Source organism: Lissotriton helveticus, chromosome 8 (genome assembly GCF_964261635.1).
Source record: "Lissotriton helveticus chromosome 8, aLisHel1.1, whole genome shotgun sequence".
In the NCBI taxonomy this organism is placed as follows: domain Eukaryota; kingdom Metazoa; phylum Chordata; class Amphibia; order Caudata; family Salamandridae; genus Lissotriton; species Lissotriton helveticus.
The window spans coordinates 1,132,352-1,145,102 of NC_136069.1; the positions used below are offsets into that span (position 1 = coordinate 1,132,352).

The 12,751-nt window shown below is 42.7% G+C and overlaps 1 protein-coding gene across 8 annotated transcripts in view; it reads left to right on the forward strand.

Annotated features, from left to right (window-relative positions):
• The window catches only part of LOC144772195 (NACHT, LRR and PYD domains-containing protein 1a allele 3-like), an 884,004-nt gene that overhangs the window by 543,622 nt on the left and 327,631 nt on the right, over positions 1–12,751 (forward strand). Inside the window, exon 11 of one of the 8 annotated variants that reach the window (XM_078656333.1) lies at positions 10,687–10,721. The exons of the other annotated variants lie outside the window; for them this stretch is intronic. Coding sequence (XP_078512459.1) covers positions 10,687–10,707 — 21 coding nt within the window. The 3' untranslated portion in view covers positions 10,708–10,721. Of the gene's footprint in view, positions 1–10,686; positions 10,722–12,751 lie in introns of those variants that run through there. 8 annotated transcript variants of the gene reach the window in all.

Sequence of the window (12,751 nt, forward strand, 5' to 3'; positions counted from 1 at the left end):
AAGATCAACGCCTTATCTCCGAACTGTACTCGATGCTCGCGGCAAAACATACAGGGCAACGTACAAAAGCGCAAATCCGGTGAGAATCGGAGCTCGGAAGGCCACTGACTGCCAAAGAATGGGATCACATACTCTACCGCACACACCATACTGTGCGCAAAACACTGCAGGGGCAGAATCCGCTTTTAAGGTTTTTTGTACTGGTACTATGCCCCAGCACGAATACATAGTTGGGATAAAAGCTAATCCGAACTATACTGGGGGGTTGTGGAATGACAGGAACCTTATTGCATTGTGGTTCCTTGAATTCTGAATCTGTGTTTTAAATATCATGATTCTGTTATGAATTTGGTAACAGCAGACCGTAAACAGTGAGTTCAGCAAGTGCAAGTGTTTTCGTCATGTTACACCAATGGATTCACTGTGTATTTGAAGGTTTTGTTCTGAACCCTCGGGTTCCATCTTGTGCATAGCAGCCATTTTGTGGATTGCCCTTACAGTAGGCCCTCACTGTGGCAGAACAAGTATTTAAGGACATAACCTTAGCATGGGTTTGTGCTGACTCCTGCATGACCTGGCGAAAGCTGACCCTGTTGCTTGAGGCTAACCTTGCCAAGCCAGTTCCTGCCCTTTAGCTGATCAAGATTATAGATCAGAGCACAGGACATTGTAAAGATTTACTACACACAAACGTGCCTATCTTACTTCCATCTGTTCCTGTTCCTGCCTCCACAAGCTATTTATGACATGGGCTGTGATCTTACTGTTTTGGGTTTATCCGGCCTTGTCAGCTAGAGAATGTACGCATTATGTGGACATTGTTTATGGCCTGGACTTATCTTGAAAGTGGGTTTGTCATCATACAGTGCTTTGTGTGCACGTCCTGGGAGTGACCAACAATAATGTACTTCAAAGAGAAAATGTGTGCCTAGGGCATAATAAATGGTATAAAAGGTCTGTGCTGAGACCATTCAGGAGGCTGCCTCATTCAGTTGCTTTAGGTGTGACTGGGCGACGTAGCCTCACAATTAATTGTAATAAAGATCAAATCAAATCAAATCAAAATTTCTTTATTCGACTGTCAAGAATGCAGTCATAAAAGCATGTAAAATACATATATATACAAATCATTCATGAAAAAATACAACAGACAGAATAGAGAACGGGCAATCACAAAAAGAATTAAATAGTGATATAGACCAATGTGAATGTACTTATTTGGGACATGGTTACTTATATAATACAGTTCAACTTTGGATCAACTTTCCATGCTTAATCTGAACTTCAGGGCTGTTTTTAAAAAGTTACAAGTAAAAAAAGTGCACTCGCCGTGCAACATTTGAAGATATAAAAGTGCTGGCTTAATTTGCATGAAGTTCAATTTTTTAAGCAAAGGTTTTAAAAACATATTTCGTGGTCTCGAGTAAAAAGTGCACAGGAATAAAAAGTGAGCCAGATCTTGCGGAGACTTGTTGTCGCAGCCGCAAGGTGGCAACACTTGACCTCTATGGGCTCCACTCGGTATGGCTAACAACAGGTGGTATAAACCAAAACGGAATCTGCTCATCAGGAAGCGCTCATGTCTTGATATATTCCAGGATAAATATGGTTCAGAGCGCACACAAGTCTTAGTTAGAATATGGCTCATTACGCTGGCCTTCTTCAACTCAATTTCTTCCCTATCAAGCTGTCGATTTAGTAGGAAAGTATCCTTTATGTAATTAACATCTTTCTTGACAATGTGCTGAGGTGTTAGGTAAAGATCCAACCTACCCAGATCTTTAAAACAATTTCTAATGTATTTCAGCCAGGGTATCTTGAGTTGCCCTTCCCAGGTGAGGGCTTCAGAAAGGATATTGTGGGTCAGTGGTATTGAGACATTGAGCCAACAGTTCAACCAACAGAGCAGAGGATTTACAGCAATTTTGTCTCCTAGGTATGGTGTACCTAGTTCCTCATGAACGGAGAAATTAGCGGTGCTTTTTGGTAAACTCAGGACCTGTTTCAGGAAGTTATTTTCAAGAGTTGCAAGGGCATCTGCTGGTGCGAAGCCCCATAGTTCGCTTCCATAGCAGGCAACCGCAACGCTTTTCGCTTGATAAAGCTTCATTACGGCGGACACTGGTGTGTTACCCATTTTGCGTGCAAAGTCCATTATTCCAGTGTTGGTCCTTAATATTTCACCTTTCTTTTTATTTATGGCAGGGCCCCATGAAAGTTTGTGATCAAACAATACTCCTAGGTAAGAGAAGGTTTTTGTAGATGGTATATTTTCCCCGTTAACTGAGAAGGGGTAAAGTTTTTTTGAAGCTAAGCCTACCATCATGACAAATGATTTGGAGTTGTTGACATTCAGGCCACGTGCAGTCATAAATTGGAGAAAGGAATCTAATAGTTTTTGAAGTCCGAGTGCAGTTCTGGATATAAGAACGGCGTTGTCCGCATATAGCAGAACAGGCACGCCCTTTTTCCCAATGCGAGGATAATCCGTGTCAGTTTTTAAAAGGTATTCTTCGAGTCCATTTATATATAAGTTAAAAAGAAAAGGTGCTAAAATACAGCCCTGCCTGACCCCCCGGTTGATTTTAAAGTCTCTCGTTACTTTCAGATCTTTTGTGTAACGGACATTGGCACGTGTGTCGTTATGGAGGTCAGCCAAAAAGTTGATCAAGTTATTTTCAACGCCCATGTTCTGCAGGACTTCCCAGAGTTTGCTCCTATCGACACAATCGAAGGCCGAGGAAAGGTCCATAAAGGCCATATATAATGTTCCTTCTCTGGCTTGAGTGTATTTGCCACTGATTAGGTATAAGTTCAGACATTGGGTAGTTGTAGCATGGCCTGGTCTGAATCCATACTGGACGGGGGACATTATATTGTTATGTTTGGCCCACGCATTCAGCCGGTTTAAAAGGATCCCACCCACTACCTTTGCAACTGAGTTTATCAGGGAAATTGGTCTATAACAGGCCGCTTTTGTTCTGTCACCCTTTTTGTATACAGGGACGATAGTAGATGCTCCCCAGGACTTAGGAGCCCCCACTAAGGCCCCAGCGTTGATGACAGCTGTGAGAATAGGGGCCCAAAAAAGGATGTTAGATTTAAATAGGTCCGGTGGAAGACCATCTGGGCCCGGTGCTTTGTTACTAGAAAGACCATGAATCCCTAATTCAACTTCTTTGATGGAAAAGTGCAGAGAAGTACTTTCGGGGTGTTTACGTGGTTGCAAAGTCTGTGGAGCATCACTCTTAAAAATGGAGCTGAAGTGAGAGATCCAGTCATTCTCAGGTATGACTGTTCCAAGGGTTTCGGCATTTAGGTCGTCAAAGAGTGGCTTATTGATTATACTCCAAAATTTCGAGCTATTGCCCAGGATTGAAGGATCAAGCAATGACTCCCAAGTTTTAGTTTTTATAGTCTTTTTACGAAGTACAAGGGCATTTTTATATTCTGCACGTAAGGCCTTGACGAGTGCAGAGTCTCTTGGCTTGTTCTTGAGGGCAGCTTTTAGTTTACGGTTGGCTGAGGAACAGGCATGATCAAACCATCGAGGGTATTGGACAGTTGTTCCCTTAACAGGTACAGACAGCAATTGGTCAATCCGTTTAGTCACCACTGCAAAGGCAGATAAGATGGATTCCGGAGGAGCGGAATTTGAACCACATAGCTTGAGTTCAATTTCACAGTGCTTAACAACGATCTCGTGCAGGTTGTCACTGTTTATCAAGTTCCATTTCAGGCGGCGGTTATTATTAACCGGCTTTAGTACTCCTGGGTCCTTGATGTTTTTTCGGAGTACAAAAGGGCCGCGTTGTAACTCAAGGTGAAGAGGGTTGTGGTCACTATGAATACTTTCAAGGATGTCAAAGCATAGCACCTGCTGGACCACACCAACAGAAAGGAGGATGTGATCTATGAAGGAACCTGACTCAGATCCTTTATAGGTTGGATTTTTAAAGGTAAAAGAGTTGTCTTTCAGGGATAGTGCCAAGGTCAGGTTCATGGTGTCCATTAAGGTATTCATTTTTGTTCCACGATGGCAGTGAGTAAAATGAGGACCTGCTTTATTTCCACAGCCCAAGGAGCCCAAAGGTGTTATAGAAGGGTTTCCGCAGATATGCGTGTTGAAGTCACCGAGGATTATTTTATCCAGGGGCAATTTTGTCTGACTGTCACTTAAATGATTTTGAAGAGTGACGATGTTACATTCACTCGGAATAGAAACAGAATTGTAGAAGTTGACCAAGGTTATTCCTTTCTTCCCCTTTCTGAGGACCAAGATCTGGATATTCCTGCTATCCAACTGCACACAATTAATCTCAGCTTTAAGGGACAGACTAATAAATGTTGCTAAGCCCCCCTTTGCCCTGCCACTGGGCGATGGGGATGCATGAACAAGGAAGCTCTGAAATCCCTCAATGAAGACATTGCTATCTACTAACCAGGTTTCCTGAAAACATAGGATGGTGTACTTATTAACAAAGGAAACCCACATCGGGTCGTTGATTTTGGAGGCCAGTCCTGCGATGTTCCATGACAATATTTTAATTGAATTGGAATCATTGTGATCTAAAGTTGATGCAGAGGTTGTGTTAGAAGAATCGTGCAATTGAGAGTTGTCATTTGTTACAATGTCCATCCTATGATTTTTGAAGGTAGATGAAGATTGAAAGACTGTGGAGATAGAGAGACTACGTACTTCAGGTAACAGAGGGGCAGGAATGTGTTCTGAGGAGGGACTAGCTAAATATATAGATCTCGTCACTTTAGCAATATTGGCTAAACTGACCTCTGAGGGATTCGAGGTTACTAATAAAATGGCCTTGCATTCTACAAAATTATCTGTCCTATCAGGGCGTGAGACGAGAGGCAGATCAGATGGCAGTCAATCAACCTCATCCAGTTGATCGTAGAGTGCATCATATCTGTTGGATGTCGGGAACCCATAGTTATTATACTGAAAGTTGGGATGATTATAGGCTCGATGAAGGCTGGGCCCTTGTCTATCAAATGTTGCTTGGGGTTGGTAATTATACGTTTTGCTTACCCAGGGGTGAACGTATGGGTACGGTTCTAGGCTCACTGGAATGCCTTGATGGGGTAAGAAAGGGGCCGACCAGGGTTGATGGTTTAGCTGCGAACTAAAAGGTCCTTCTTGGGTGTAATTATGTTTAGTTTTATTCCTTTGAGTATCTGAGCGAACTGGATAAAAATAACTTAGACTCATTGTACGGATCAAACTGTTTGTCACGAGGCTCCTCCAGTCTGCAATAAATTTCGCCGCTCCTATGTATTTAAAGGTGACCACAATGCAGTCGCCCTCTGTGGATTTAAAACGAGTGCCCACCCACTCTACTCTTTTAACATGTTGGATGGTTCCTGTTATGTTGGGAGGAAGAGGCCTATGAGTAGTAAGCCATTGCATTACTTTGTTCTTCAGTTCCTCATGCTTTTCCTCTCTATTTTCGTCTACTTTCGGTACCCCAATCATGACTATTGTGTAGGGATTAGACTGTGGTGGTAAATTTATATATGATAGTGATCGAGTTATGGTGGGTCTAGGTGGCTGTGTTCCTATAACTTTTGTATGGGTGTTAACGTTTAAAGGAGCCGAGTGTCTTGTATTCTCAGTTATTCCTGTGTTTATATTAGGAGGATATCCCTCTGTAGCCCACTCACTATCGTCGTCGTCCTCGCCTACTTGGGTATTTTGCGTGTTGACTGTGGGTATCACTGTAATTGCATCAGTAGAATGAACTATTTTTAAATTGGACGTCAAGTCAATTGTGGGGGAACTCTGATGCTGTGATTTTTTGTTGTTTACCTATGTTCTTTGATGGATCACATGTTTTTTTTACAGTTGTGTTTTTTACATTGAGAGTTGTAGAGGCTGGAACAAAGGTAGTTGGTGTATTAGGTATTTTGAGTAATCTAAGAATACTAGATGATATATCGTTTTGAGCCCTCTCAAACGTACTCAAAGCCTTTTCAATATTAGCAATTTGTTGACTAATAGGTTGTAGGAGTGAATTAATCAAGGTTTCAATCTCACTCATGAATGGCAAGTTCGTGCTACTCTTCTTGTCTATGTGGCCTGTATTCTCGTTAACCAGGGAACTACCTGTATTGTTCTTGATGTTTCCATGTGCGTCAAGGTCCTGTAGGGAAATTAAAGAGAGCCCCCCACGTGTTGGTGCAGTGGGTTTCCCCATGCTTGTTTTCTGCCACATATCTTTAATGGAGCGTTTAGGTTTGGCTGAAAAGAGATGGATTATACGCCATTAACTCAGTGGACAGAGATTTAGATGCTTTTTCTTTGACTTGTGACCTTGGTAGTTCCGAAAATGATTGCATCAATAGAGACTCCTGCGATGAGGCAGTGTCGTCCATGTTTTGGGTCTCATTAGTAGTGTGCGTGGACAGGTCTGGGAAGCATAAATTTGGTGTCAAAGAGAGACGCCTCTTAGTGTCCTGAATACCATCCGCCACAACATTTATGGTTTTTTGCAGCATTTTATCTATTGCAGTTATAGTGGGTATAGGTGTACTCACTGTTTTGAGTCTGCTAGTTGATCTTGTTGCCATCGGTGTTTTTAGCGTTTTGGTCATCGTTAAGCAATGATTGGTGCCCCGTTCTCCGTTTATAGTTTGTAATGGATGTGGCTGGCGGGTCCTGACAGTCGCGCTTGGGGGGGTGGCCCGACCCCGGCCACTTCAGGCCCCTAGAGGGCCACAGAGGGCCCGCCCTTTGCCCGGGCTTCGCCCCGGGCGCTCCCGCGACGCGGGGGTGACGCTTCCTTTATGCGCCGCCTGGTGCGATGACAAGGCGTCTGGCGCCGCTAGGCCTGCTGGGGGGTGTAGTTTAGAGTCCCCCTCCGCTCGGCGGCCGCAGTTCTTGCTCCAACGCGGCGGCGGGAGGGGGACGCTGTAGGCAGCAGACTGGTAGGCTTATGGAGGTCAGCACTCCCTCTTTGGGCTCCTCGTTTAGGCACTCTCGGGCTCTGGTGCAGCTCCGGTCAGTTTCACCGCGTCACCCTCTCTGCCGGGGTGACGCTTCCTTTATGCGCCGCCTGGCGCGATGACAAGGCGTCTGGTGCCGCTAGGCCTGCTGGGGGGTGTAGTTTAGAGTCCCCCTCCGCTCGGCGGCCGCAGTTCTTGCTCCAACACGGCGGCGGGAGGGGGACGCTGTAGGCAGCAGACTGGTAGGCTTATGGAGGTCAGCACTCCCTCTTTGGGCTCCTCGTTTAGGCACTCTCGGGCTCTGGTGCAGCTCCGGTCAGTTTCACCGCGTCACCCTCTCTGCCGGGGTGACGCTTCCTTTATGCGCCGCCTGGCGCGATGACAAGGCGTCTGGCGCCGCTAGGCCTGCTGGGGGGTGTAGTTTAGAGTCCCCCTCCGCTCGGCGGCCGCAGTTCTTGCTCCAACGCGGCGGCGGGAGGGGGACGCTGTAGGCAGCAGACTGGTAGGCTTATGGAGGTCAGCACTCCCTCTTTGGGCTCCTCGTTTAGGCACTCTCGGGCTCTGGTGCAGCTCCGATCAGTTTCACCGCGTCACCCTCTCTGCCGGGGTGACGCTTCCTTTATGCGCCGCCTGGCGCGATGACAAGGCGTCTGGCGCCGCTAGGCCTGCTGGGGGGTGTAGTTTAGAGTCCCCCTCCGCTCGGCGGCCGCAGTTCTTGCTCCAACGCGGCGGCGGGAGGGGGACGCTGTAGGCAGCAGACTGGTAGGCTTATGGAGGTCAGCACTCCCTCTTTGGGCTCCTCGTTTAGGCACTCTCGGGCTCTGGTGCAGCTCCGGTCAGTTTCACCGCGTGTAATAAAGATGTCTTTTCATATTTCAGATTCTCTGTTGATTTCTTTGCTGCTTTTGAATGGACTACTTATTGGTAAGACCCCTGAGAAGGAGTTTGAGGATTTCTAGTATGACAGATGGCGCGACCAACGATGGGCCTCATCAAGAAGTGACTATCTGGAGCAGTAATCTTGTCAGAGGACAGAAATCTACTGGGGCAGGCAAGACAGAAATCTACTAAAAGAGGTACTCTGTGCACAGAGGTTCTGGGTGATTCTTTGTCTCTGCGGCCCAGTATATTTTTGATTTTTCTGACTTAAACTCTCCAAAAGATGTCACTCCTGACTGAGGAACCTTTTTGGCGTAAGTGTTTTTTTAAAAAAAAGAGACTGTTAGTGCAGTTAGAACTTGGCAGTTAGAATTTGGACAACTATTTGTTTGGTATAGCTTTGATAGGTTCGTATAGGTTTGTATATGCGAATTGCAATTTGTGTAGGCAGGTAATGAAGAGACTTTTCTCCATCTGCTTTAGTTGAAGTATAAGTGGGTCGCTCCCAGTCCTTAGTTCTTAGTTCTTTGGTCCTTAGTTTATTTGAACATTGCAATATTCGAAAACCGAGGGTCTCGTACATTTGCGAGTGTATTGATAGAGATAGCCCCTTGAAGTTTGAAGCTTGGTTAGTGAGCGCAGATGCCTAATCATAGCAAATTTGGTATTTGGTTTTGTTTAAGTTGCAACAGGGATTCCCGATTGGAGGGTTCATGTCTGATACCTCCGGTTGGAACTCCAACTTATGAGCTCTATTTAGCTAAAGCGCGCTGTATTGTGTGTCCTGAGTGTTTGACCTCCTTTCTGTTTGTGTATGGAGTGGGCCCAATGTGTGTTTGTTGGTTTTCTTGATGTTTTCAGTCTGTTAAGTAAAATGCTGGTTGGTTAATGTTGAGTAGAAACTTGAGTAAAAGATACAGAAATGAAACATGTAATGTGCTAAGATGGGTATGCGTTGCTCTTTAGTTTGTAGAATGAGCAATTGTGCACATATACAAAACTGCTGTTCCACACTTAAAGGATAAAATTAGGAAAAACATTCAATAGATATAAATAAGGCCCCCAAAAAAAAATATAATAATTATCTATTTTTACAAAAATAAATAAATTTACAGCATTTTCCTAAGATTCACTGTATTAGATGTTCATAGGCAAACATTTCAGCTGCAGTATATTTGATAGGAATGTTCATTCAGCCAGCACTTTTCCAGTTAAACACGGGTGGAATTTTGCATAACCGTCCTTTTAAATAAATGTGGCGCAAAAATGTGACGCAGGAATGTGACGCGTTTTAAGTTTGGCATATGCGCTTAGGTTTGTGAGTTAATGCATCTAAATGATAGGCAAGGGATGCAGCGGGCTCTTATATGTAGAACAATCACAAAATGGAATAATTGGTTTTATTAGAAGAAAAAATTATTAATTATGAAAAATAATTATTAAAAATAAGTGCTACAAAAATCGTTTTTTTATATTTATAAAGCTTAACACTCATACTATGACCTCCTAGCATTAAAATCTGATTTAAGTTATGTTGCATCACTAAAATGACAAGCATTCGTGTGTATAATTTCCCCTTGGCATAGGCGCAAGCAAGCTCATTTTTATAAAGTATAAGTTATTATTTTCAAATGCCTGACTCAAGGGTTATGTAATAGACATTCTAGTAATACATATTATGCAAGAAAATTGTAGGATATTCATTTTTAATGCCCAAAATATGAAAGTCGATTTTGAGTGAAAGCACTGTTTAAACTGCATTTTGCTTTCATTTAGAGTACTTTTTAAAGTGTCTCAGGCTTCAGTAAATGCATACATTTAGGTTTTGATATATATTTGCAGGTTGTGCCTTCTTATGATTCAGTGGGCTAATGTGCCAGTACAAAGGCTTGTTTTTATATCAGGGTTGAAGGTTCTAGCTTCAGCTAGGCCTACGGAAAAGTTTGTTCATTTAAGACTGATGAAGTGTGTACCATAGGATTGCAACAAGCATTTACTCTAAAAAAAACTGGTATGTGTGTTATTAGGTTTCGTGAATTTTTCACAGTAAATGTAGTTTAATAATCTGGGAATAGAGATAATTTTAGCGCCTAAAAAAGAGAAATTATTTTTCAAAATAGAGTGAATTATTACAGGTTAGGAGAAATTAGTTAGGCCTTCTGGCTTTGACAAGCTTCAGTGTGGCAGAAGCTGAGGGCTGAGAGAATTGCAGAGGCTGGCTCGAGCCACGCTGCTGAGATGTTATCTCTTAGTTTCCCTGTAAACAATGGAGAAGGCTGTCATGTTGACATTTGTGACCTTTTAATTAGGACTTTGCCTCCGAGGAATGCAGAATGACCTTGCTGAACGAGCCTCTAAAGGTGGGGTTTCTGATTTCTCCGTGAGAACATCAATAAAATGAAAGAACTTAATTTAATAGGGAAAATAAAAAGGGGTTTCTTTGAAAGTCCCAAACATCGTGTTAAATGCTCTGCAGAACTGATACATTTGTGTCTCCACGCTAAGAAAAATAATGTTTGCTAGTTTCGTTTATTTGACAGAAAACGAAGTGTTGTATTAAGTCTTAGATAGAAAATAAGATGCAGCCCTTTTCCAAAATTTTGAAGGCTACAGGCCTAAGTGAAAATGATTTGCTAATTAGGAATTATTTTTCACAGTGGAAATTATAGGTGCCAAATTAATATGGAGTGTTAGTGTAACCATTTCTTTTAGAACGGTAAAAATAAGTTGGCTTGATGTTGCGAGGTGAACTGACAAGAGAGTAACAGTTAAGTAATGAAAATGTATTTTTGTGTATGTTAAAATGTGGTTTTTTTGTGTTGTGTATTTTTCTGCTTCTGCCTACAGATCATTCATGGATTGTTCTAAGGCTGACAAGACACGTGAGTTTGGTTGGTTGAAATGAGATGGGTTTTTTTTGCGCAATTCCTTTGAAAAGAAATGTCCATGCGTTTTTCATGTTTGTGTATTTTGTTCTATCATGAGTTGTTCTTGCTGGTTCTGTGTGTCCGAAAGTTGTATTTGACAGCAGAAACCCACTATTGGTGATCTACTGTCAAACAGGAGGGTATCCTTACACGGTATTATGCGTCACCGCTCATTTATATATGCTATCGTTTTACAGCGAGTATATCTGATGGCTTGACGTCCGTTTTGTGCGTTTTTGCATGTTTTATGTTGTATGTTGCTGCTTAAGAAATTATTACAAAAACACCCGTGTTGTTGTGAGGGGACATGTATGACGATACGTGTCGCTATCAACAGTCGGGTAAAATTTTCGCATATTGGGAACCAGACAGACAACACTTCACCAGTGTATGTCAAATTTGGCTTTAAGTATTGAAGAAAAATAAACAGCAAATTGTGTCATTTGTAGTCACGATACTGCCCTTTCCTGTAAGGAACAGGCAGCCCTAAAATTATATATCCTGATTGGACGTAAGGATAAATTATAGATTTGTGACTCTTGTACATGGTGACCTAATTTCTATTTCACATTAGTAAGTTTTATTCTGCTTCCTAAGTGGCCTTTCTATGGCTCTGGACCGGAAAGGAAACCAGGTTTCATTTTTTTCTCCCTGAAGAGAGAACAGGAACATTAGTTAGGATTACCGTATATGGTGTAGTTGCCAGCGGTAGAGGTAAAATTTGTGTAACTTTGGTCTTTTGTGTATCCCCCGTACTCTTGGTGCTGTGTCACATGCCTGAGGCACCCAAGCAAACTCTTGTTCTTCCTATAGATTTTTCTTTTGTTGCTTCTCCCCTGACCAATGTCGCATCATGCTTAGTTATTGGGGATTTTAGTTGTGTCCTAGTTCCATTTCCCTTTTCCATATTCCTTTCACCAGTCAGCCCATTTATTATTATGGGCGTATTGTTTATGTTCACACTTCTAGACTGCAGTGATGTATCAGGGACCCCCCCATGTTATGTATAATTCCCTTTTGTATGACGAGACTGGTTTTCAAGAATTTTCCTCAGGCCTACTTCAATGTTTTTTCAGACTGACTGTCGGGGTAGTGATAGACTGGTTAACTGACCCAATATTATAGTAAGACAAGTTTTCCATCTCGATAGGAGATATCTTAAGTTTACCTTTTGAACATGACGAATTTTCAATGTCTATTTTAATTTTTCAGTTCTCTTCTGTTCCTGGTGCTTTAATTTTTGGTGGGATCAGATGTGTTCTAATCATGCAAATACCAGGACTCTCTAGTTCTTGTCTTTTTGTCTGCACATTTGATCATTAGCCTTTGTATTGCATAGTGCACTTGATGCACATTTTTTTAAAGGGACTTTTCTTTATGTCCTTGATAATCTGTATTATGTCATTTCTCTATTTGAGATGTTCTAGATAAGGAATTTAGGAACACCTAGGCTTAATCATTGAGGAAAATATGTATTTACCCCATTAGACAATGCCACTGTGTGAGGACATCCATTTAGATTCCCATGGCGTATTGCCACTCCCTTGCAGATTGCAGGCCACCTGCTTGCAGTCCCCTTGTTAAAACCCATTAACTGTTTTTTGTGCTTGATATGAAGGAAACTAACAATTGTGTTACATTATCTATATCACTAGGTTCTGCGAGATTTTCCAGAGTCAAAGGAAGAGTGATACCCTGCAGACCTGTGATCGAGACTAAGCCCACTCCCCATCAGTGACCGCTACAGATGAATGACAGCCTTCTTGGCTCTACAATTCCTGCAACCAGAAAGTCGCGAGGCTGGACAGCGATCATCAGCGTGCCGTCAATGGTACCTCCCAAGCAAGGCATTTGCTTCATCGGAAGGCGTTGCAGAAAAAGAAAAGGAGCTGGTTCCTTGTTTGCCACAGAATGAGAGCTTCTGTTTGTTTGAGCCTTCTACCTGTTATGTGCTGGAAACCTCGGACAGTGTACAGTCCCTTGAG